This window comes from Chelon labrosus, assembly GCF_963514085.1.
Source record: "Chelon labrosus genome assembly, chromosome: 24".
Taxonomy (NCBI): Eukaryota; Metazoa; Chordata; class Actinopteri; order Mugiliformes; family Mugilidae; genus Chelon; species Chelon labrosus.
In genome coordinates, this window is record NC_140357.1 from 5965455 (window position 1) to 5990855 (window position 25401).

General features: G+C 40.7%; 1 protein-coding gene across 1 annotated transcript in view; it reads right to left on the reverse strand.

Moving 5' to 3' along the window:
* Positions 1 to 25401, reverse strand: part of LOC311509213 (interleukin-1 receptor accessory protein-like 1) — a gene marked incomplete at its 3' end in the record, with an annotated part of 191289 nt that overhangs the window by 104726 nt on the left and 61162 nt on the right. Inside the window, exons 3-4 of the mRNA XM_084574313.1 lie at positions 9216 to 9402; positions 7192 to 7345 (exon numbers count right to left, since the gene is read on the reverse strand). Coding sequence (XP_084430439.1) covers positions 7192 to 7345; positions 9216 to 9402 — 341 coding nt within the window. The remainder of the gene's footprint in view (positions 1 to 7191; positions 7346 to 9215; positions 9403 to 25401) is intronic.

The following is a 25401-nucleotide window of genomic DNA, read 5'->3' on the forward strand; positions in this document are numbered from 1 at the left end:
GTCTCAGGTATGAGAGCGTGGCAGTGGTGGGACATGGCAATTGAACACTTAACTAAAAATAACTTGGCTGATAATAAAAACAAAGCAAGTGGAATACAAGCCTCTTATGTGTTGCACTGCTTAATAGAGACTGTGCCTCATACTTTAAGGTTAAACACAATTTACTCTTAAAGCTGCCATAATGAATATTTTTACAGCAAATTAAAGAAGCATCTGTTTGCTAACATCTCAGCTAAAGAGGTGGCTTCATGTCGATTGTGTTTGCAGGTTTGCTCCTGCTACCCACAACAGGACACAAATTAGTCAAAGCCGTGTGTTTCCTTTTAGCTAATTAGCAGATTCCTTGTTTTTATCAAATACAGCTGGCAAAAACCATATTCAGTCGTAAAATAATTATTTATGAGCAAATTACTGAGCAAATTGAATACTGGAAATACCAAGTCAAAAATTTATATAAGCTCCACTACCCACAGTTTCTCTATTCAGTATGTTAACTGCAGAGCACTCTGGCAGGTATGCACATGGATATTATATAGGACATCAGGAACTATGTTGTCATATTATATTAATATTACCGCCATTTTACTAGAGGCTAGAGCAGCTACGGATATATATCAGATATATCAGACCAGACCACCTTCTTTTATTGCTCTATGATCCAGTTCTGATATTAAAATGCCCACTGAAGGGGCCTGTTGATAGGTCCACTGCAGACCAGGAACCACTTGCTTAGTTTTCCTCCTTCTAATAGATCAACTTTGATGAACAAATGTTACAAATACAGGGGTGTCAAACTCATTTTAGTTCAGGGACCACATACAGGGCAATTTGATCTCAAGGAGGCCAGACCAGTAAGATAATAATCTAAAGTCACGTCAACTCCTGATGTTTTTTCATTGGTTTTAGTGCAAAGTAAGTATGAAATTGAAATTTATTAAGACAAATGAGTGCAATTTGGGCACAATACTGTCTGCTGTTTAGTCCTGGGACTCAGTGTTGTGTTCTGTCCACTTCTCTTACTAAAACGGTTGACCAATTAGGGATAGCAGTTATTTTCATTGAAAAATTGCAAATTCATGCTGCAGGCCAGATTTGACCCTCTGGCGTGCTGCTTTTAGCCCGCGGGCCGTATGTTTGACACTTGTGGCCCACTGACATGGGCAGATAATCTGTTATTCACTTCACCAGTGATTAGGACTATCAGTCATAATGCTATGGCTGATTGGTGTACACATGGACCTACTGACTACATTTGGCCATATTGTCTGTCTGGGTTGGTTTATAAAATCTAGCATAGAAATACATTATGACAAAGCTTTAATTTAAACATTAATCTTCATTTATGTTCAGTCCAAACTGCTGAGATTAATTTATTATTAATTGTTCCATTAATGAAGAAGCTGCGAGCCTTGTTTATATTAGTCTTGGTACAATTGCTGTGCATAGTCATCGCCGAATGAGATGGCGACGACTTATTACTCTAAGTCTCTCTCATTCTGTGCTGTATTTGCGGGCAAGACATATGTGTCACTGAAATCTGTCCTCTCCCTCATTTTCCCTCATGGCACATAAAAAAACAAGGCAAATGCGTTAAGTAAAAGGCAGAAGGCAAAAATTAAATAAATAAATAAATAAAAAATAATAATTTCCTCCATTTCCACAGCAACCAGATGTTTGAGCGACAATCTTAATTAATCCACTGAAATCCCACTGCGATGGGATGTGTGGCGAGGACCGCACACATAGGGACCTGTGTCATTGCTTCAGAGCACTGTGACGGTGTGAACATCATAATGTCAAGGGCATGACAGAAAAATTAAATGAGCCAAGCGCTGAGAGCCACCGAGTACCTGTGCGCAATGCTTAAAGGCCACTTCTGCAAATTCACACCTAATTGCAATGAAACAAAAAGTCCAAACAGACGACGCTGCTGCAAGTTAACACTATAATTAATAACTCTCACTCTTAAAGAGTCGAAAATGCACCACAGTAGGAGCCAGAGAATTCAAATCACAGCAGACTTACAGAATAAGCATTGTTATTCATAAGTACACTCCCTAATAAAATGACACAATACCAAAAGTAATGTAAAAAGAAAAAAGGATGCAACAATTAATAATCCTCATCGAGCACCTGCTGATTACAGGGTGTATCAAATTCACAAGAAGAAAAGAACTACTCTCTAAATCCACTCAGTGCAATCGTCTTTTCTATTCCACTGGCACCTTGGCCAGATTAATTATCTCCCATCAATTAAAAGGACAAATTATACTCCAACCTCCTTCATATTCTAATGAGTCAACTCAGGGAGGGAAGAGGAAATTGGTAATGGCCACCAAATGGTGCTGGCAGCAGGAGATATACCTTGTAGGATAGCATTATATATGTAAACCGTTTTGAGGAATTACAAGGACATATAGGCTCTGTTCAAGCTTTCCTGTTCACAGAATGAGTTCTTACTGTAAATGACTAAATATCTGAAGTTATTTAAAGTCTAACGTTAGAGTTCTTGCGCCACAAGCTATTCACGTCCCTCTCACTGCCCCCCACTAAAACAAACACCACATTTATTTTTTCCTTTAGCAAAACTAAAGTCGTTCGGCTGCTCCTGGAGCACAATAGACTCAACTGAAGTATGAATAAATCAATATGTTTCAGCTGTAACATTCGTCGCGGTGACAGGAATGCATATATTACAGGTAACAACAGGCAAAATATGCCAGGCCAGGATTTAAAAAAACAACAACTGTGATTTCAATGTTAAAGAGAAAATAAACAAAGCCTCTGATGTCTCTGTTGAAGGGTGCTCAAGGTATTTAAAGAGTGACAAAGCCCACTTATGGAGGAGAAGGATGCGTGCAGACTGGGATTCGTGTCCTGTACTGGACGATCATCTTTTCATAGTTGACTTATTATTCTCGTTTTGGATTATTAATTTGGTTAGGCACAAAAACTACTTCGTAAAGTTGATAAAAAGATCATGGTTTGCATCGCTAAACATGTGACAAGGTAAAGCTCTCCCATCTGCTACAAGCCTCACCACCATTTTCCTGGCTACCGCGGTCACAAACCTGGCATAGCTACGTAAACACCTGTTGTTTGAAGAGCCCTGACAGTTTAGCCGCGACTGCTAAAAGGCAGCAGACTTTGTCGCCACAAAAATAGTGGTCTCAGTTTAGCATCTCTGAATATTAAATCCTAACTAGTACACATTCCAACCATGCAATTGGATTTTAATATGCTAATTAGGTATCTATACATATTAGATAATTAGGAAAGCCAAAGGCAGACGTACGCTACGTTTTACTAATCTCGTAGCTGGAAATTGCAAGAAGATAATCGCAGTCAGTGGAGAAGCTTGCTAGAGCCAAAGCTAGCTCTGCAAACATGTCAAGTGGCACCTCATGTTTCTTCTGAAGAGATGAAGTTGTCGTCTCATCTTTTATTTTTTTTTTCTGGACAGCTTGAGTTAAGAGGAAGGGGTGAGGTATTGTGATCTTTCAACATGTTGGGCAGATGTTTTCTTTTTTTCTCAAGAATGGGACCAGACAGAGTAAACTGCATTTACATCTGGCTCTTATCATAATGCAAGCCGGACAGATGTTGGCTGGCAAATCGAATTTTTAGCATAGAAGTCTGGTCTTATTCTGCAATTTTCTTATCCATGTAAGAAAAAAATAAATAGGATCTGTGTTTCACAATGTCAGCAGAATAAAATAAAATGAATCCAGCATGATCTTATTCAAACAGCATGACATTTGTCTGTAGTTTTCTGAACCATGCAATTAATCTTACACGTCGTTCTGGAGTTTGTCTTTACTTGTCACTCTGCTTTAAAAAAAACTCAGTGTGAAAGCAACGATGAGCCTCGCTCTCTGGTTGAAATTCCTGTTGTAAACTTGTACTGCACTCCTGTTAAACTTTATTGTCTACATTTGCAGAAAACAGCCCCTAGCTTACAAATGTGCCACAGAAAACACAAATCAAGGGAAACGTTGCCGTCATTCAAGAGCGGTGGTTGGGCTGAGAAAGCAAAATAGTTCTTTTTCATTTCCAACCAGTAAAGTTGCTGTGCAATAACATTCAACAGTAAGCAAGATACTGAAATAGCATGACACTGTAGGGCAACAAACTACTGGAAATTGGTTTTGAATGTGCCAGACTGAATAGACTGTCAAAACAAGTTTTCCATCAAGAATTGCTTTAAGCCACAGAGTTAACAGTATCAGGTGAAATGCTCTTACTTAAAAGACATGTAAAATATGAGCCACTTTAACCAAGAAGGCAGGATGATCGTTTTCATCCTCAGTCATTTTGGTTATTTACATGCAAAGCATTTCTTCAACCAGATACACTTCACTGCGTTCTGGTTCAAAATACAAAAAGCAGGTTAAAAACATCAGTCCCAGCTCATTAGCTGCAGCGACAGTCTATTTTACACACTAAAGTTGCTGCTTCCCTGTAAATCTATTTCATCACCCCCACTCTTTCAAATTGTGGCGTTTAATCTAAGACATCAAACAGTGCACCTTACAAAGAAGTCATAAAACCACAAATTTAATTTAAAAACAAACTGGGTTCCGATCACCCAGCGAGGGAGCTCATTACGATTTTAGTAGTGCTTGTTATAATCAAGTGAAATCTGACCTTTTGTCCCGTTGGACTTCTTTCAGAGTGCCTGCAGACTGTTTGGTAAAAGAGGGGCGCGGGTTTAGGGATCGTCTGTTGATAGGTTGTTGGTAATATTGCGTAAAGATTCATGCTTGTATTGTTCATGTATTTCATCACAAATCAGAAGAAAAAACATTGCACTACTACTGGTGACAGGGGGAACTTCAAAAACTAGGATTTAACATGCTATAGTTAATGGCTCATGTTTGCAAACTTGTCCTTTCTTTGTTAAGGTGGTGGAACAATATGTTCGGCTCAATTGTGATGCTTTGTTATTTAACTTGTTCAATGTCATACTTCTTTTCACTGGCCTTCTAAAGGGGAACATAATGGGGATAAATAGCTGACAATTTCCTGAATAATTCAATAATCCTTAACATGATTAATTGAAAAAACTTGGGTGTTTTTCTCACACAAATAATGGAAGAAAAGAAACAGTGGAGGAGAGTGATATAACCTGAAATGGATGATAGCATGGAAGGCTGGTGGACTGAATACGTAAGTGACGCATCAGGATCATGAAAGCGTCTACATTTGCTTGTCTAAACTAAAAACAAAATGCACAGGGTTTTTTTCCCAAGAACAAAATCACCATCCTTATAGGACGTGAAATATTTCTTGTGTGCACAAACAACAACAACAGAGAGAAGGAGAAGAGGACAGATCAAAAGAACTGGATAGTTAGAATGATTGGTACAACCACCAAGACGGCACAAAAGAAAACACCCCGTACAAAAAGTCCAAACTTCTTCAATCAGAAAGAGAAAATAAATAAATCCAAAAACTCAGCAGAAAGCAATTCTGTCTAAAAGGGAAGCAGTCAAGCCAAAAGCAGAGTGAACATCGGCATTGCCTTCCAAAGATAAAAAACACTCCAAGTTCGGAAAGAACAATGAGTACTTGTATCATGCTTTGCAGCCTTGAGGCAAAATCAGGTATTGTAACTTACAGTAAAGGTCAGGCTGGGGTGAAACTCTTCATTTGCATCTCTACATCCAGAAAGGTACAGTCTGTGACCTACTGCGACTATGAATTAGTAATTTTCTGCTCAAAACGTCCTGCCACTTGATGGCTGTCAAGCCTGGACTCTATCCTACTGGGTGAGAGTCAAGGTACATCCTGGACAGACGATCAAAGGGCTAAAAAAAGAGGCACATTCACACCTACAGGCAGACTGGATGTGGCAGAAAAGCCTCAGACACTGGTATTTTTCTCTCTAAAAATCATAAATGATACTTCTACTGTGATGGCCCAATAATCAGTCATCTTTTGATGTTCTGTTCTGTTTTTGAAATGCTCAATGTCTCCAAAGTAGATAGAGAGATTAAGACTATTCCCCCAGGATGACATTTTGAGGCTGGTGAGAATATGATGTATGACTTTGCTCTGCCTTCAGTGCCTTCAGTGGAGTCTCTCTTTGTCTCTTTCAAGCTACTACAAAGTGTAATCAAGTGGCTGTTGACGGCAAGCACTTTGCCTGACCGTCACACCACGATGATAGGGATGACGACGGCAGCCACACTGAAACGTAACCGCTCCTCTATCCTTCCCGAGCCTCCTCTCTTCTCCCTCCGTTTTGTTTCGGCCTGCGTCATCCAGCATTTGTTTGTATCCTTGCAGCCAAATGAGTCACAGAGAGGAGAAGCTGTGCTCGTGTGAAATTGTTCAAAGCGCAGGAACACTTTCGCTCCAAAGAACACGAGCTCCACTTTTAAACGAGCATTTTATACCGGCGCAGATCAGTGGCGCAGTATCATTTTAAATCCAGCGAGTAATATCATTTTTGAAGATTCATTATGTTCAAGAACTTAGAAACGGTATGAGATCTAACATAAGAGTCAAATACATAAAACAGTCCGTGCTTTTCAAATAGAAAATTTAAAGCTGCTATTTATTGGTGAGAAACGTCACTTGGGAAAACTTACTCCGATCGCATACTAGAAAAAGAGATGTGTATAATTAAGCTGTAAATTTGGCGTTCTCCCTATCCACGGTGCCAGCAGAGTCAACCTTGGCTGTGACAGTGTCACTGACAAGCAATCTGTCACCCACTTTAGGTTCAGGCTTAAATATTTCAACAGCCTTAAGGAAAAGTGCTGAAGTAGCTGTGTGTGAATTCCATTCCTTAGCAATTAAAGCAGCCCAGAAGTCACCAAGACAGCGATGCTATTGACAGCAACATTTTGGGGGAGAAAAAAGTGCAGGGATCAGCTTTAAACAGCTAAATTTTTAAGAAAAACAACCTGAAGCAACTGTTTTATCTCAGTGTACAAAAAAAAAAAAAAAACAGATCAGTAGAGAATAATCACTGAACACGGTGCAGAGAAGCACGAGCAACAACAAGGACATTTTGAGGAATTGTTTTTGTTCAGAAATGCATTCATTTAGCCATTAACTTTTGTTTTCGCTGCAGAGGTCTGTTCTCAGCAAACACCAAAAGAAAACACCTTCAAAAAAGTAAGCTGACACGACTGCAGTCGAAGAATTCCTAGTAGAAGATGTGCAGTGTTTTTTTTTTACCTGTGACTGACAGCTCAGTAGTCCTCCGTACCACAAAGTTCCCAAAAGGAAGTTCACAGGTGTAATTCCCAATGTCATCTTCTCGTACTTCCTTGATGGACAGAATGTCTCTCCTCCTCTCAATGGTCTGTCTCCACTGCTTTGGCTTGCATTCCTTTTTTTTCCAAAATAAAGACAAGGGCGTGAGGATAAAGCAAATACACTGCAATACAAGGCAGGTTTCCTTCAGGTCATTAGCAACTGAGAAGAAATGTCACACTTTAGGTTTAGGACATGGGATAAATAAAAAAGCTAAATGCTTTCAATACAGATATTGTACAGAATCTGCATATCAGTACACAAACTTGTTTTAAATTGTAAAGTATAAGACTGAATGGCTGTGCATTTATCATTCTGCTGTACTGGATTAGGCTGCACCACCTATTTGTAAAATCATTATATTTATGTGGAGATTCCTTCCTAAAATTTAAATAACTTCTTAATGGCTTAGACTTCCTAAATAACATCTTTAGGGCTGCCCAATCAGAGGCAATCAACTATGTAAACAGGAAATCAGAAGCTTTAACCCAGCTGCCAAAAAACTGTAATTCGAGGCCAAATCATTACGTTTTACAATCTGTAGGGGGAAAAAGGTTTGTTAATTAATTTATGCATGCAAACACAGAGAGTACCCGAGTTATCTCCATGTGGAGCAGAATAATTGGCAAACATTGGTCACTCGGTCTCCTGGCATGTTTTGTAATTTGTGGAACATTATGCGATTTAAAAGCGTCTTAGATTACATTGTTGCTAAAATTTGCAGTATCAGAGGTGTTTTCTTGTGCAAGCTGTTATTATTAAGCCCTTAATCTCTGATTAATAAGTGTGTCTGAGTCTAGTCAAGGCTCAATGTGTTTTGTCTATTATTCTATCTGTCTTTTGACACTTGCAACTTAGTATATAACTCTAGTTTATATCCCCATGTCAATGGACAAGAGTGGAGAAGACCTCAAACTGTGAACCACTAACATGGTGTATCCTATAGGTTTCATGATTTATTTAAATGGATCAAAGCTTGACTGATATGTGTCCAGAACTATGGAGGCAATGGTGTCTTACAAAACAACATGAATACAGTGAAAGAGTGTGTGTTTGAACGAGAGACACAAAACTAGGTGCTCTGTATTGGCCTCACTACTGCATAGTGTGGGATTGACTATTATTTTTCAATTTTGCAGGGTGTGTTTGGATTCTACAGCAGATCATCTGTGAAATAGGTCCTATACGAGCATATATAGGAAGCAGTACAATGTGTTAGCTCAAGGTGAACACTGAAGGTAAGACTTTATTGACTGATTGGTCTCATTCAACTTTCAGCTCATTGATTCAAAAGCTGGGAATGAATAGATGGAAAGAACTAGACACCAGGTGGACACATTACACATTCGGTTTTGTAAAGCACTCATATTTTCTATCTCTACAGTGCGTCACATTTAGGTTGTGTGTAAAAGTATGGACTTTCTGAAACAGCCAGGGACTGTGAGATTTTGGGCCACCTGAGGCAAAGAAAACTGGGGCACACTGCTGTGGGTTGGCCTCCGAGAATTCAATCAGCTCGCTGACAATGTGAGAGCCAATAACTGGAGGGTGTGGAGCCCACAGTCATTATCTGCTATTTTAATTTGCTTCCGCGGGGAAGCGAAGGGATCTGGCCACCTAATCCAGCACACTTTCACAGGTGATGAATTGGCCCCCAAGCTGCACCTCGCAGCTCTGTCAAAGTGGCCTGTCAGACATGGGAGGCTCGCCTGGGTCAGTTACGCTGTTGGCCTCAAAAATCTCCATGTGGACAAAGTAAGATGGGCACATGTTTGTTGGCTATATATTTATTGGGTAGATTTCACAACTGAAACAGGAGAGGATGAATCTAATGCTAATTAGGCCTGGATATGACTGACATTAACTATTCAAATAAATGACAGAGGTTCTATGAATAATATTGTGCATAATCAAGAAGACGTCTACTTGAACAAAAAAAATCTTACCTTATACCACACAATTTCCGGTTCCACCCCTGGCTGTATATAATCCTCAATGCCTGGGCAGGTGATGTCTTTGCTTTTGCTTAGCTCCGCCTTCTCAAAGAACCTCATTTTGGAGTTGTAGCACAGGTCTGTGTCGTTCTCCGCCACCGTCAGAGACATGGACACCTTCATGCAGTATGTCGAGTTTCTGCAAAAACAAAATGAGAAATAGTTTGTATTGTACTGAAGTCCTGTAGTAAAGAAAAGCAGTCAACCTGTGGTCTGTCCTATGGAAGACTCTGCAAGGATTTTAGATTCTATGTGAACCAGGAGCCAAAAGAAATCTCCTTTGGAGAGCAATTAATCATTTTCACAATGTCAATTTTTTAAGGCAAAACTTTCCTTTCATGCAAAATCACCGTCTTCTTAATATGGACAGATTCACACAGTGTTTTCTCACCCATTGACCAGTAATGGACGATGATTCAACCTCTCCAAGCTATTATTATAGTGTACACGTGTATGTTTGAAAGACAATGTGGTAATATGAAGAGACAGCACTGAATGTCAACACCAATTGACGATTGATTGGGCCTTTTTGTTTTCACGTGTTGAGCAGACGCAGTGCCAGCTAGCAGAAAATTACTTGCTACAATTGATGTACTGTAACTGCTCAGGTCATATACATAAAGAAGAGAATTTATAACTCGAAGGAGAGGAGGCGTAAAATGCAAGATTACTTGTAATGTTTGGGGACTATATGCCTGCCTGCGTCCACATACTGGTGAGTATTCATCCACGCTGGAATAAACATTTAATTTTACTGCTTGGCATTGTGGCACACCTTCAGTGATTTTTGTTGCTCCCCTGTTGGGAGTCTTTAAATATTAAACCAGCATTCTGCACAATCTTCCTGGGATCCTGATCGGATCTATGCCTGCCCTGGAGAAGCAGCCACACGAGAGGAAAAGATACAGCTGCTAAGCATTTGCAGCGATCCTGTTTGGGTCATTAATGGGACAGCGATTTTGAGATTGGATCTGCTGCTTGAGTAATTCTTAACAGAACACGGGAATCAATGGACAAATTGATTCACTGTGAAAGTTGCGCTATTTGAGGGAGGGGGACAGAAGCAAAGGTCCTTGATGATCAATGCATTCAATAAGAGCACCTTTTCTTTGCCCAAACTGGCTAATAAGACTGTCACAATTGACAACTACTCCAGCCTGACTGCAGCAAATCCCTGTTGGTTAAAAGACCAAACAAATTGGCAGTGTTTAGGAAAATCTCACTGCTAATTTTCTAACTAAAGCTGGTTACACAAATTGAGCTGAACCAACAAACAATTACAAACATGTTAAATCCTTACATAATTGCAAAGCATTAGCTGCCTCGTGGATTAGTACAACACACACTGGTCTTCGCCACAGTATCAGCAAACAATCCCTCGCCCTTTCGTGCTGCCCAACACTGCCTGCGTGCTCCTCTTAAGTGTGCCATTTTCATGAAGCTCAGATGCAAATGTGACATGATGTGGAGATTATCCCAGACAACTTCTACCAGATGGACACCTGTGCAAATGAGATCCCACGGGTGCGCTCTCTTCCCTGTTAAATATTCTGGGCAGCACTGATAAACTCGCCGGCTGGGAGAGAGAGAGAGAGAGAGAGAGAGAGAGAGAGAGAGAGAGAGAGAGAGAGAGAGAGAGAGAGAGAGAATTGTGTCATCTGCTCCGCATGAGTGATCGATGGTGTGGGCCAACACTTTGTCCTACGATGTCTTTCCAGCATTTCACATCCATCATGATGCCTTTTGAGCCCGAAGAGCCGGGTGATCTTTTGACTATTCACTCAGCAGGTACAGTAAACAGTAATATTCATGAGGAATGAGGAGGATGTTCTCCAGAGACTTAATTGTATATACTGTGCACCGAGCATTCGTGGAACTCTGCGTACTGCACATACAGTGGTAACAAGCTAGGTGTTACCATGGCATTAATGGGTGAGGGTGTCTGTCAAATGTGTCAAACTGGAGGGGATATGCAATGTCGTGGCAATGATAGATAGCATCCTGCATACATCAACTCAGAGAAGTGTCAGCCTGACAGCTATGGTATACAGCTGGAGGGCAGGCAGAGGACTTGAAATGCAATATGCAGCAAATTCTATGAAATTATGGGCAATGGTCAGTTGCTGAAATGATTATGATTGGCGTAGTGCAGAACATACCACAGTATCTCCTTACTGGAATACTCTCTTGGGATTTTGCACTGGTTAAATTTATAGGTCAACCTCCTAACCATCTAATGTCCCGTATGGATTTTTATTTTATTTTACTGACTGACAATGGATCTACCAAACCAGAGTGTGAAACAGAAGGAAACCTGCCCTTTAACTCAGCTACCGTTCCATCTGATATTAAATAATGGGTCGTAGAATTGATTTGAAATTCTCCTGAGAATCCAGGGCACCTGTGGGGAAATTAATGAACTAACTTAATGAATCTCTTAATTAAAATAACTCCTCTCTAATATAAATTGGATGATGGAATAATTGCTGATTACTTGTTACAGCTGACTTTCAAGTAACAATGATGTTCTTGGAGAATTGTGTCCGTGTTAAAGCAGACGTCACAAGGTAAGAAGTCCAAAGGTCCATTAAAGGTTACCTCACGACAGTTTCATTACTGGGCAGAGAAATTAACGCACCACATATGTTAACCCCTTGGAGAGTTAATAAAGCATGCTAACCTATGCCATACAGTAACATTTAGGTCTTACCATAGGATGTCACATACATTTAAATATAGATGAGTGACATTTACCTGGGGCTACTGTCATGAAATATACATGTTATGTTGTAATCAAGAAACAGAGATGCATAGAATTCTAATATAATGCTCTTACTGTTTCCTCCCAACACAATGGAAGTACTTATTACCTGTAACTACGAATCTTTGTATATTTGTTAGCCGAGAACAAGCCCTTTATATTTATATGTCCTCCATGTTGAGCCACTTACAGTAGACAAATAAAACACTGGCCCTCGAGAGGCCATTTTGTATTTTTACATTAAAGTGCCAGCCACTGTAAGTTCCCTTGCATGTCTGGAAAGGTAGGTCTACTCAGTTTTACGCAAAGATATTGATATTGATATTGATGCAGAAATGCCCGTTGATTGGCAAAAGATGCAAACCAGCAGAAACCAGACCTGCTCTGTGTTTCAGTTACTTCTTGCATCTTCCTCAGGTATTTTTCCAGTGTCCTGTCATACGTTTCACCTCAATTCAGGCTTTCTCTGGGCAAATTGGCATTTAATTACACCCGTTTGCAACGTCATGCCATATCTACATTATTGTGTCCTTGTTACTGTGGAGGGATTCACATCACAGTATATGAGTAAAGTCACCCCCATCTGATTGCCTCTTGACATGATCTGATCTTAATTTACAGGTACACGGTGACATGCCTGCAACTGGCTGAGAATGTCGACCAAACCTACGTCAAGATGTGTAGAGCAGATGTGAAAACAGCTCAGATCTTTCCTGAGAGAGTACAAACTCAGCAGTTAATGGAGTCTGGCACGACTGGATGCGGCAGATGTAGCAACGGTTTTAGACGGGCAAGAAAACATCCAGTCAACATCAAATAGAGACAAAGACAGGATCAAGTTCAAACTGTCACGAGCCTGGGAAAAGTCTGAGTAGTTAGAAGACAATGAGACAATGAGACTGGATTCACATCCTACAGTTCAGAGTACTACAGCATGGTTACAACAGCTTCCATGACACATGTTGTGTCAACCCCTAGTAGTCTCGCACTGACTTCTCAGACAAGATTAACCCAGACCAAGATAGAGTCGGCCCAGTTATCCTAAATCAGTATTTTATGGACCCTGCATTATTTATAGCCAGAGCGAAGGTCATAGTGAGCAGTGGGCTCCTACCTGTAGCGCCCGCTCATAACTCACCTGTCAACTCCAGCACCAAACGCAGGATGATTAAGCACCCCGGCTCCCCAAATCTGACTGTGGTCCAACTTGCTCCTACTTAGCCCCTGTCTGAGAGTGTCGCACTTGTCCGCCGTGCTGGAACAACCGACTCCTTCCTCAATTACAAACTGCCCGACATTTCTCTCTCTCTCCTTTCTTCTGCTTCTGCTTGGTCTCTGCCTCTGCCTGCCCAGCCGCCCTTTTCTCTCTTGTCTTGTAGTACACGATTTCTCAGGGAGGAACACACACCTCTGCGGATAATTTAGTTTTGCCACGCTGTGAAAAACACAGGCCTGCATCTGTCTACACACAGCATCCGAGGATGCACAACTGTAAAGTCGTACCTAACACCAATACAGCTTTTATTTACAAGACCTGCTTCAGTATGCAAAGAAGTGAAATTTGATACTGCTAAGTCCCTAAGTGCCTATTTTTTGTCGATCACTCTTGAGTGGACATCAATTAAACCTTGCATACCCAGTTTAAGTATTCAAGTAGAAATATTTTTGTGTGCCTCTTATTACTTAACATCACATTTAAGATGAAGCGAACACCAGGAGCACCAAGGCAGTTTAAGAACCCCTAAAGCCCCTTGACAGACCCCACAGTCTTTCCACAACCCCGCGATAAAACGTATTATCTAAATATACCCAATTCAAAAAATATCCATGTGCAAAACCAACAATTTCCACCCCCCCAAAAAAAACAACATTAACCAAAGAATTATTATGTCCCAAAGAGTCTAAGAATTCCTTCAAGCCTCCCCCTTGAGTAGTATGTCTCAAACTGACAGTAGCACTTCTTGTGTGCAAACGCATTACTCAGTCATTTCCTCGTCGATGCCTTCAGGGAACTCATTTTCCATTCCACAACACCCCCAACTCATCTTTATGCGAACAACCTGATTTCATAACAAGCATAAACAATTTGTCTCCATTGTATTCCCTTCTAACTCTGTCATGACCTTATTCATTGGTCCCCAGGCCCTCTGGGTGTAATGTACGAGCAGCTATACTGCTTTGCATATCAAATACAAACTAACCATCTCGTACTGTCAGTGCTGTTGCCAGAATGGGCTGTTGCACTCAGGGTACGGGTTGCATTGGTAAGAAAATATAAATAAGTCATTCCAGAGAGAGGACTGTGGTGCTGCTGGATGTCATTATGGTTTTGGAGGAAATAAGCAGTTTTGTTTGGGAGGTGTAAGTGAGAAATGTTCCCCGCAACTGGTGAGAACATGAGTCAGGGTGCCTCTGAAAGCTATCATACTTTACTGTGGACAGGAGATGGATATATACTCATTACCTATTATAAGAAACAAATGCTGTACTAAGTGCTTCGTACAGAAACAATTAGTTTGTGAGTGATCTGAGTAAAACGTAAACAAAATTAATATTGTCTATAGAAAACTATGGTTTAATCCTGGAAGCCTATTGATATAATGCTTTTCTCTCTATGAAAGTAACACTAGTAAATGTTCGGCCAATGAGAATTTGGTTGGACCATGTGCCTCGACCAATCATTTGCCAGCTAACAGGGAGACTGCAGCACTCCTTGCTAGCCTGCTAAGGATACACTACATCCTCATACTGTAAGACAACTTTGGAGTCACCTAAAACATACATACAACTCCTCACAGCTAAAATGAATAGCCACTTCCATACAGTACTCGTTAAAGCAAAAGAGATAGAAAACGTGTAATAAGTGTGAATGGATGACTTGTTCAAAGCAATTCTAACTGCTTAGTGAAACATATTGAGAATTTACTGTCTTGCTGCACTAACTAAATTAAATGATTGCCATAGAACATTGTTAGATTAGCATGTAATGTGTCAAATTGTGGGAAATACATAATTAAATGACTGAGGGGACAAAAAAAAAAACACATTTATTTGTGAGTGATGTCAGTGTGTCTTTGTATTCCTCAGAGATATACATAACCTAACAAATTAATACATTTGCTGTGGAAAATGAATTACTCTATGACAAAAGCCAGTACAGTAGTAATAATACCTTGTCAAGTCATTCACAACATGTGGGAACAGTAAAATTTAAATGAGCTCTTTCAGTTTTATGAAGTTTTAATCAAGTTTCTGTCCCCGGTCCCAAACGCTTTCCCATTATTCTCTCACCCCTAGGATTCAGCGGGGCTGTGTGAGTTCTCCTCTATATCACCGATTGAGTGACAGCTGTGGTATTGCAGATGTCTCGCTTCGAGCTCCACAGTTCACAATCCAGTCGGGGGGAGGGAGCAGAGGCAGGCAGGGGGGAAAGAAAAGTTGGCCGCGGTGCCAAAGTGATTGTGCTCGGGGAATGGTATTTTTGACATTTGTCTGGCAGATAAAAACCACCATCAGATATGAGGATGAGAAGGTCAGTGTCCCTGCTATCAGATAGCGACGGCTTGGCATCTTGTTTGATGACTTCCTCTGCTCAGTGTGGACCAGGAGAGCCAAGAGGCTGGACATATGGGAAGGCAATGCTGAGGCTGGGACTGAATAAAATCCCTTAGTTTGGGATGGGAAAATATTTTGCTTGGGTACTATCCTGGTGTGTAATAAAACTCAGCTGAATTGAAATAAAGAATCTCCCTAACAGTCTATTGCATTTGTGTTTAGGATGAACAAATATTGATCCTGGGAATGAATAAAATCGGTCATGTATGACCTTCTGCAGGACTGAGTAGTCATGCATATTGTGGTTTGAGTCGAGAGGTCTCCCAGAGCTAAATCTCCAGAGGCAACCTTCTCTCCTTTTGCTCCCTGCAGCCAGGAGCCATTTGAGCTCGGCTTAATCAAATGGAATCGAGCGTAGGACAAATGTACAATCAGAAGTAGCATGAAGGGCATGCAGTGGAATTGGCTGGGACTGTAATGCATGCACATGGCGGATTAAACTTATATTATAATTCCTACAAAGAGAACCAAAGATACATCAAAATGAGAATATGTAGAGCTGGTTAGAAATAGTGACATTAGATTTTAGGAATGCAGTAACCGTTGGGATATTCAGACATGCACTTTTTTATGTATTTTTGTGTAGATTTGAAAGAGAGCTGTAACCTGATTGGGACATAAAGAACACAAACATGTTTTGCAGTGGCTTTAGTTGGGATATAGACTATTCAAAACGCTGTGTGCATTAGAGATTATATCTGTAGGCTCAGTGGTTTATCGCATATATGATGGTCTGGGTCATAAAATCTAACTTTCTGATTAATGACAGATTGAATGGTTGCAGGGGTGGGTGAAATAAGAGCCTGCATCATTAATGAAGAACATATTAGCTAATTACATTCTCTCAAATATGAATTTTCATCAAGCACAGAATAGCAAACATTCATTATATTAATTTGGAAGTACTAAGTACTAAAGATTAGGCTGTTGTGGAAATAAATGTGGCAAAACCAAAACCAAGAAATGTATTAAGTCTTTCACTTGGGTTTTGTTCACATCTGTGCCACCCAGCTAGAGTGTTACGGAGCTGCTTTGCTCCTCCACAGCATGATAACCACCTGGAGCCGGGGGTTGATGCTCCATTGATTGCATGTAAATATAGACGATCTGTGACGTCACCCATAGGATTCCTGAAGAGTGGTCGTGTTGGATGAGTGGATGTGGGTGGCACCGGCTGTCGCCATCATGGCAGCGCCTCACTCCACCTAATTTCTGGCTAGTTCACAATTGGACAAAGAGCAGGCACATGATGCTGGTGGGTGAAACGATAGCTACAGAGATCAAAACTGCTTTTGTACCAGGCAGTAAAAATGTTTATTTCTGCCGTAAAATTGGGCATTTTAAAATCTACGGGGATTGACTTGATTTGATGCCAGCCTGAAATGGGCCATTTGAGGAATTGCAATTTCTGGCATTTCATTTTTCAGCCCCTGAGGTTGCTGCGTCGTTAATCCAAATACTAAAATACCCATGTTAGATTCTGCATGAGTAGAGAATATGCTGGAACTGAAAATGTACATCTTATGGATTGATTCAATGTTTGCTATGTGGCTCTAAAAGCAACAGTATCAGAGTATGTAATAAGTGATTACTAAAGCATTACTAATGCATCTTTAAATGCACCAAGTCTAGTGTAACAGAATGACTATGAATCCAATCCATTAACTAAATGTATGGCAACATATTCACACACATGTGCCACAAGTCCTTATTATACTGTTTGTGAATCATGTTTGTTGGCAGTATAGCAGGGGTTGATGACACTTGCTGACTATAATGCACAAATGGAAGAAAAAAAAAGCTTCAAGCCATTTACTGCCACATTACTAACACCAACACGTCTCTAACTCAAGCTATAATAGAAGAGTCTGAAAAGGGATCATTGAAGAGAAAACAAACAGATTCAAAAGTTGCAAACAAATTAGCGGCACTTTGAATACATTTCTTTATCCACAGATGAAAGTCTATTACTATCCAAAGTGGTTTCAAGAGCACAATCTTCTTCGACACTGCCATTGTAACATCAGACGCCCGCATTGAATACCTGGCAAAGTTCACACAGCCACATCATGAGGCTGAATAACACACAGTGTGAAAGGTGGCCAAAGCCCAAACAGCGGCCCATACATCATCAGACAATGGCTGCTGGAAACCAGCCTCCGCTAAAGCACATAGAGCCAACTAAAAGGCTGTCCAAACACTGTGTCGACAGTGCGGTCTCTCTATACAGGTGTAAAGAATACTGAATATAGGGGAGCATCATCAATAACCCCTGGCTGGTGGACGAAGCCGCTTGGCAAATCCATATCACACAATTAACTAAAACCCACCTGGGCACTGAGAATAACTGCTGCCTGCATTTTGGCATCAGCCCTCTCATAACCTCTTAAAGTAGTAATGTTGAAGATGCTCCCTTCTTCCATCAGTCATTGCTATAGTGTATCTGTAGTGCACTTTTTAAATAAACCATTGCTTCGGTTTAGCTATCATGGTCACGTTAACATGTCAGTGGGAGGGCTCCAGGGTTTACTACTTGCATAAAAAAACAAGTATCTCAACAAATATTGGATTTCCATAACATTTTGTGCAAATATACATGGTAGCTCCATCTGCAGGTCAAAGTCTAATAACGTATCTTAAAGCCAAATGAAGTAAGACCAATGACATTTCCATGAAGCCGCGTGTTTTGCGCTGATTTGCAGATACTGGCATTTTAACATGCCGACCTACGACGCCAACCACGGTAAACACAATGCCTGCGAAATCTCATGATTCTAAAATCGCCATTGTGAGCGTGTTACCACACTGACATTAACATTTAGCTCAGAGCGCCACTATGCATTAATACAGCCTCACAGAGCTTGGCTCGGCTACAAATCACAAACTCTAATGCATTAGCTTTCACGTGCTTGGAACAGTTAATGTAGCCTGAATTGGCAATGTGTTGCATTTCTAACCCTCCTCATGAGATGGCTATCAAGAGCAGCAAATCTTGCTAAGTTAGTCAGGGCATTAATTGTCATAAAAGCTATGTTTTACTTTAACATTGAAAGTCAAGAAACCAACCAAGCAGTCTGTCAAGGTCTCAGGTCAAAAGAAAATGCAATGGCAATCGTTTTTACGCGTCAATAACTTTCTATTTCTTGAACAGCTGAAAAGTGAGATAGCAGGTCAATAAACGGAGTTCACTGAATATACAGACAAGCTGGTGAAGTACAAACCGTTGTGAAATGTAATCTAGCCCCGTTAAAAAGAAAATGGATTCCAGCAACAAAGACATGAGGGGAGCTGTGAGATTTTATATTTAATTATTGTTATTTTCTTTTATTGCAAATTTGTTGGTGGCGTATTTTTAATGTTCTGTATCTGAAGAACATTTTGCATTAATAAACATTCACCAGGACTTCACCGGTATATCTCAACCCGGCAAAGATATGCCACGTGGCCACAGTTAACTGATCGTCTCCTGCCAGGTAGCTTATAACACAAACACCATCCTTATATTATACATCATCCATAACCCCTGGCAGCACAAACTGTCCCTGCTGCTCCTTAGTCTAGTGTCTCTCATTGGCTGTGACAGCTGGGCTGGATCAATTGGACAGGCCCTGACTGGGGCTGAATGACAGAGTGTTCCAGACGGCCCATTCTGACTGTCACTTCCCTGAGAGATCACCAACCACTCCTGCCCACGAATACTAATACAGTCAACATGGCTGCAGTCTGGGACAATTGGGAAGTGTTTTTTCTAATGTGCGTGGTTTCTCTGTACACGTTGCTATATGTGTGAGTTGCACGCAAGCTTGAACTGATGCACACATACACATACACACCTCCTGCTTTGTTATCTCCCCCCTCCCAGTGTCCTTTGCTGGTGACAGCCCAGGAATGGCAGGACATACAGGAAACCCATTAATAAGCCCGGGACAGTGGCAGCGTGCCAGCACTGGTGATCGGGGTCAAAGGTGAGACATTATCTACCTGCCAAGAAGTGGGATCCTTCCTGAGCTGTTACAGCTGTCCTTAATCTGACACTGTAATCCCTGCGCTTTCCACAGCAATCGACGTGCTTTAGATGTGTGCGTCTGTTCCGTCATTTGTATGTTCACGACTGCTGAGTGTGTTGAAGTGGTGCGTGGTTACAACTGCACTTCTGCCAGCTAGGATTTGTGCAAGAAAGAAAACATCTATGTATGTGTTGATTTAAGACATTTAAGAAACTTGATGGCATTTAAACACTACTGAATAATTACAGTGCAAATGCATTGTCTGACGTGCTGCTGTTGCATCACAGGCAAGTCTTTTTGTACTGAGATGGAAAACGATAGAAAGACAAATATAAATTCAGTCAGCTGCACAATGTCTGACTTGTCTGATTTCTGTATAGTGGTTTGACATTACCCGACAATGCAAATATTTATTTATAGATGTATTTAGACATTTCTATATCTTTCTGTAGCTTCCAACCAGTGTTCTTAAAATCAAAGTGAAGCGTTCAAGTTTTGGTCAAATTCAGATATTCCCAAGCCCTTCTACAAAGGTTTTCCCATGCGATCTTACATATGTTCTTGCGTAATAATGCTACCACATAAAAACTCCATAGCATACATAGTGCCTCTTAATGACAGAGAAAAGTATACGCTGATGACAGCCGTGGTCGTAACACAGATGTTCACATGGACTCGAATTTGGAGGTCAAATGTTACGGTGACCTCACAAAATACATCGATCGTTGGCCTTAACTCAACATGCAACATTTGACTCAAATATCTAATACAACACAACCATGACGTGTTGACATTTTATCTCCAAAAGGTCAAAAGCAAATCTTCACTACAGTCAGGATTTCATGAGTCAGGACAGACATGGAAGTAAACTGCTATTTGACAGGTTGGCGGATGCTTTTAAGAGGATTTCTCTTAACTGTGTGCCTATTAAAATGAGCTTCCAAGCATTTGTCACTCTCCGTGTCAACAAAGTGCATGTGTGAGGGAGGGGAGGACATCAGCGCTCTAAACTCGGTGACTGTTTTATTGCTAACTCAGTGCATGTTCATTTGAAAAAACTGGAAAAAGAAAGCAGATTAATGGTGTTTCTTCAACCAAAGTTGCTCGTTCACTAACAACCATCATGCATTGCACGCGACTTGAATAGACTTAGACCTTTGTGGATTAAAGGCCAATTGTCCACACAGCAGTCAATGTGCAGGGGACAGTCAATAAGTGAACAATGAAAGAATTCACACAGGAGAAGCACCTTAAGATTGCTGACAGGCCAAACATAACAACTCCATTCTTTTAGTATCAGATAGGTGATTAGACAGATTACACAATTGTGTTTATTTAAATTGTAAAAATGACAATCTGCAGAATGACAGGCGGAAAGTATGATTTTACCTCCACATTTTAACACCATCTGACGCAGCAGAAAAGTCCCAATTCCAAACATGTCTGCTCCTGTCATGCTAACCCTAGCAGCTTTTTCTCGACTGTCCCGCCTGTCAGGTTAAAATAGCAGGAATTAGCAACTTTATAATGCTAATAGGCTTACAGAGACTCCTGCAGCAGTGAGGGGAGTTAGCAGTATCCTCCAAGTACCCGGATGGTGGCGTATACGTGTGTCTTATGTCATTGTACAGTAAGTGACAAACACGGCCACTGCAGATGTGTTTGCTTTGCATATGCCAGAGTACCTTGGGGTATTGCATCTGAAACAGCTGAGCGCTGACCTCGATTTGACGCTTGGCTCTGCTCGTCTGTTCCCTTCCACTCATGTACTGTATGTGGTGTGAGTGTTCCCCTTATCATGTGTCTGCAATGTGTGTGTTAGTGTGTGTGTGCATAATAAAGAATCCAATAGAGTGAAAGAGACAAGCATGCATGTTGAATATGCTGAGTATGAGAATGTGTGTGTTTATGCTGCTTTCACATACAGATTGGAGGCACATTAAGTTCCTGTCAGTAGCAGCTAATATCAGGGGAGCAGGGAACTGACGTGTCGCATTTGTGTTGGCCTGTGTGTGTGCTAGTGTATGACAACGCCCTCTGACACCCTTAAGTGCAGCTGAGCAGATACACAAAGATGTGACAGGCGCAGGCATACGGTTGTATGTCAGGAGGGAGGTAGGCCAGAAGTGCAGAGTCACAGGGTGTAATGTGACGTATGAAACGGGGTCAGACAGAGCATATTTTTATGCATCTGTCTGAATCATACACACACACACAGAAAAATCATTTCTACAACATCAGATTTTGTCCTATTTTTCAAACAAACGACAACATGTAGTGCTAAAACAAACTAAACAGAGAGATGACTCAAAAACTATTAGCAACCTGCCTCTTGATTAACAAAGCACTTGAAACTTGATGATTTGAATTGGAGGTAATTGTGTTTATCTGAACCCACATTTTTCCCCCAGCTGCTTTTCATACTCAAACGTTTGCTGAGTGAAAAACTTATTAAGATATTTTTGTTTTTTTCTTATCAGTGCAGATGTGTCATCATCTGCATTATGCCACAAGATTGCCAAGCTGTTCACAAAGCATATTCTCTGGCATATTCTAATTCACGGAGGCAGTACGGCGTACTGATAAACATATCTGTTAATGCACCACATGTGTAACATCTGCCTCTGACATCGTACTAGAACTGAGAGGCATGAGCCAATGTGATTTGAACGTTGGACACGTTTCCATTTGATATTGCAATATGGCATGTTTAATGCTAAAGACTGTGTTATAATATATTACAATGAAGATGCTAGTTTCACAGTAGAATACTGGAATGCCATTTTAACGACAGAGATGTGAAATTATTCAAACTAATTTTGCATTTCATTTAATATGCACGGGGAAATGGTTAAGTAAACCGCCTAAAGAATGAAAACAACTATGTACATATTCTCATTTTCAGGATTTTTATAGTTGTGTTGGGGCTTTATCCACAAAACGAATGTGGAAAGATTATTTCTGATGTTGACTAAGGACAAGGCGTAGCATTCTTAGATCTACTAATCTCTATCAATACTTGTTTTGTGACAATAGCCTCGTGAGAGCTTATAGTGACTGGGATTGAATTGTTTTAGCATTCTCAAGTATGAAATGTATCCATTGAGAGATGATTTATTGCGCCATGATTCATTCGTTCCACCACGGACTGCTCTACTTCCCCGGGACCCTTCATGTTTCAAACAGTGAGGCTCCTCGACTAAAAACACTGCCAAGACTCTAATCCAAATGTGCTATGTTAACATATGCGAGCGCTGATCATCTATAGGAGCCGCGCTCTTGAGACAAAAAGAGACGAGCAATCCTCTGATTTGGCTGCGGTGACTGGGAATTGAAATGAGTCACGGCGACACAACGGCTCGACGCGGTGCGGTGTGGTTGTAAATTATGATTAATCCAACACATTGTCAACCTTTGAGCAAAAATTAGGAGAATGTGAAACAAACGAGTGGGGTTACAGGCGTCAGGTTGCAGCCACTTTCAGGAGAATGGCTTAGTATTTAAGAAGAGCAGCTCAAGTGTTGCTACTCCTGCAGAAGGAAAGTACTTTGGAGTGTCTGTCTTTAATCTCTGACACTGAATATATGCATACTGATGAGCCAAAACATTATGGCCACCCTGGTCAGTCTGTAGTGTGACACTAGCACGGCCTCCAGACATATTTCTGTAGCATATGTATGTTTTAGGAGTTGGGGTTTCTGGCCCCAAGCCCAACCTTCACCCATTTCTGGGTTCGGGATTGCTTTGGGGTTGGTCTGTTAGTCCCCTAACCTCTAGTCCTCCAGGTAACGGATTACAGTAGATAGATAGATAGATAGATAGATAGATACTTTATTAATCCCGAGGGAAATTCAAGCATCCAGTAGCAGTTACAAACATTGAACATAAAATACAAAAGCTAAATAAAAAATAGAAAGTGACTAGAAATAAAATGTTTATACAACTATAAACTATGTTAAAAATATAAAGTGACCTGTTAGAAAATATAAATATAAAGTGACCTGTTCTTATACCACGTGAGACCAAACAGGTTTCGGGTCAAGTACAAGCTGTCTCGGCACGTCAAGCCCGGCAAATCGGTTTCCCCAAGAGAAAACATTTCATACCAGCAGCGCGATCCAGACATGGCTTCTTTAAATTCTTGAGAGGCCAGAATAATTTGATCCATGTCAATCCCTCTCAACTCTTAATAGCTGCCTATTTCTCTCACATCCTTACTAATGACTATAAGAACCAATTGTTCAGATAATGTCTAACATATATCAGACGTATGTAAGCCAACACCACTGCAGACAGATTCTACTTTTAGTTTAAAAGTGGTGTAAAAAAAATAAATAAATAAAAAAAGCAAAGTCTCTTTCCCAGAATCCATAGCTCAGTCATCTGGACAGAGGCCTGGGTTTATTATTGTGACTCCACTCAACAGAACACTCAGTATATGCTAATACAGGACTATAAATCATTCTAATTTGATGGTCCCATGTGGTCGATTTTGATGCATTGCTATGCACTTCAGAATACTGCATTAAACTAAACATGTGAAACACACACACGCACACACACACACACAGCATCCAATAAAGTAATCCTCCCCAGCCTTTCAAGCAGGCCCTTCCCCCTGTTAAAAGCCACCGTATGCTGCTGTATAGAGCTGACTAATGAGCCAGTCAAGAGAAAACGCCCTTTACCTACAAGGTTAATAAGTTATTACTATATAATCAAGCGTGTGCAACTCTGCACACTATTCAGTCTATATTCTCAACTCAACTGTTACAAAACTGACAGTAAACACGTTGTGACAAATGAATGTTTTTCATTTTAACTTTTATTTATCGTGGTGTTCAATTAATGTAGCAGACGGATTTCATTTTCTTTTTTAAATTCAAGATAATGTGCTTGCCTCTGGTATGATGTCTTCAGAGGAGGCTTGGCAAATTGGAAAGTGGAAATTCATTGATATGCTGATGGTGACAAATGGTAAAATAACAGTGTGATAGGTGTCACTTACCGGAGGAGACCCACCATCGGCGGGTTTTCACTTCACGATTTGTCAGCTGTGTGAATTAAATTTTCGTTTATCGTTTATAAATTAACAATCATCCATCATGAGTCTCACTCAAGTGACCTTATGGAGATAAGATGAGCAGGGCCTCTGAGTGAAAGAGTAAGCAGTCGCAAGACATGCAACTGACTACCATATAATGTAGCAATTCCCGCAAAGCAAACCCACAATGCCTCTGGTTGACCACACAACAGATACAGGCCAATCAGGCATGACATTATGACCACCTTTCTAATATTGTGTAGGTCTCCCTTGTGTCTCCAAAACAGTTGTGACTTATTGAAGAATGGACATGGACCTTCTGAGGGTGTCCTGTGGTGTCTGGCAACAGGATCTTGATAGTGGGGGCCTCTGTGGATCAGGCTTGTTCCAGTGCATCCCACAGATACTTGATCAACACTTTGTGCTGTTTTTCATGTTTTTTGAGTAAAACCATTTTTGTGTGTGCCTGTGTCAGGCTGCATCCTACTGGGGATGGCTGCTGCCATCAAGGAGTGTCATTGCTATGTCTGGTCTGGTCTAGGTGGGTGGTACATGTCTCAGTAACATCCACACGAATGTTAGGTCCAAACGTTTCCCAGCAGAACACTGAATAGTCACAAGATGATCAATGTTATTTAGTCAGCTAAGTTGAACTTTAAGTTAAACCTATACGGTAGATAGGTACAATATGAGCCCAATGTTTAGTTTGCT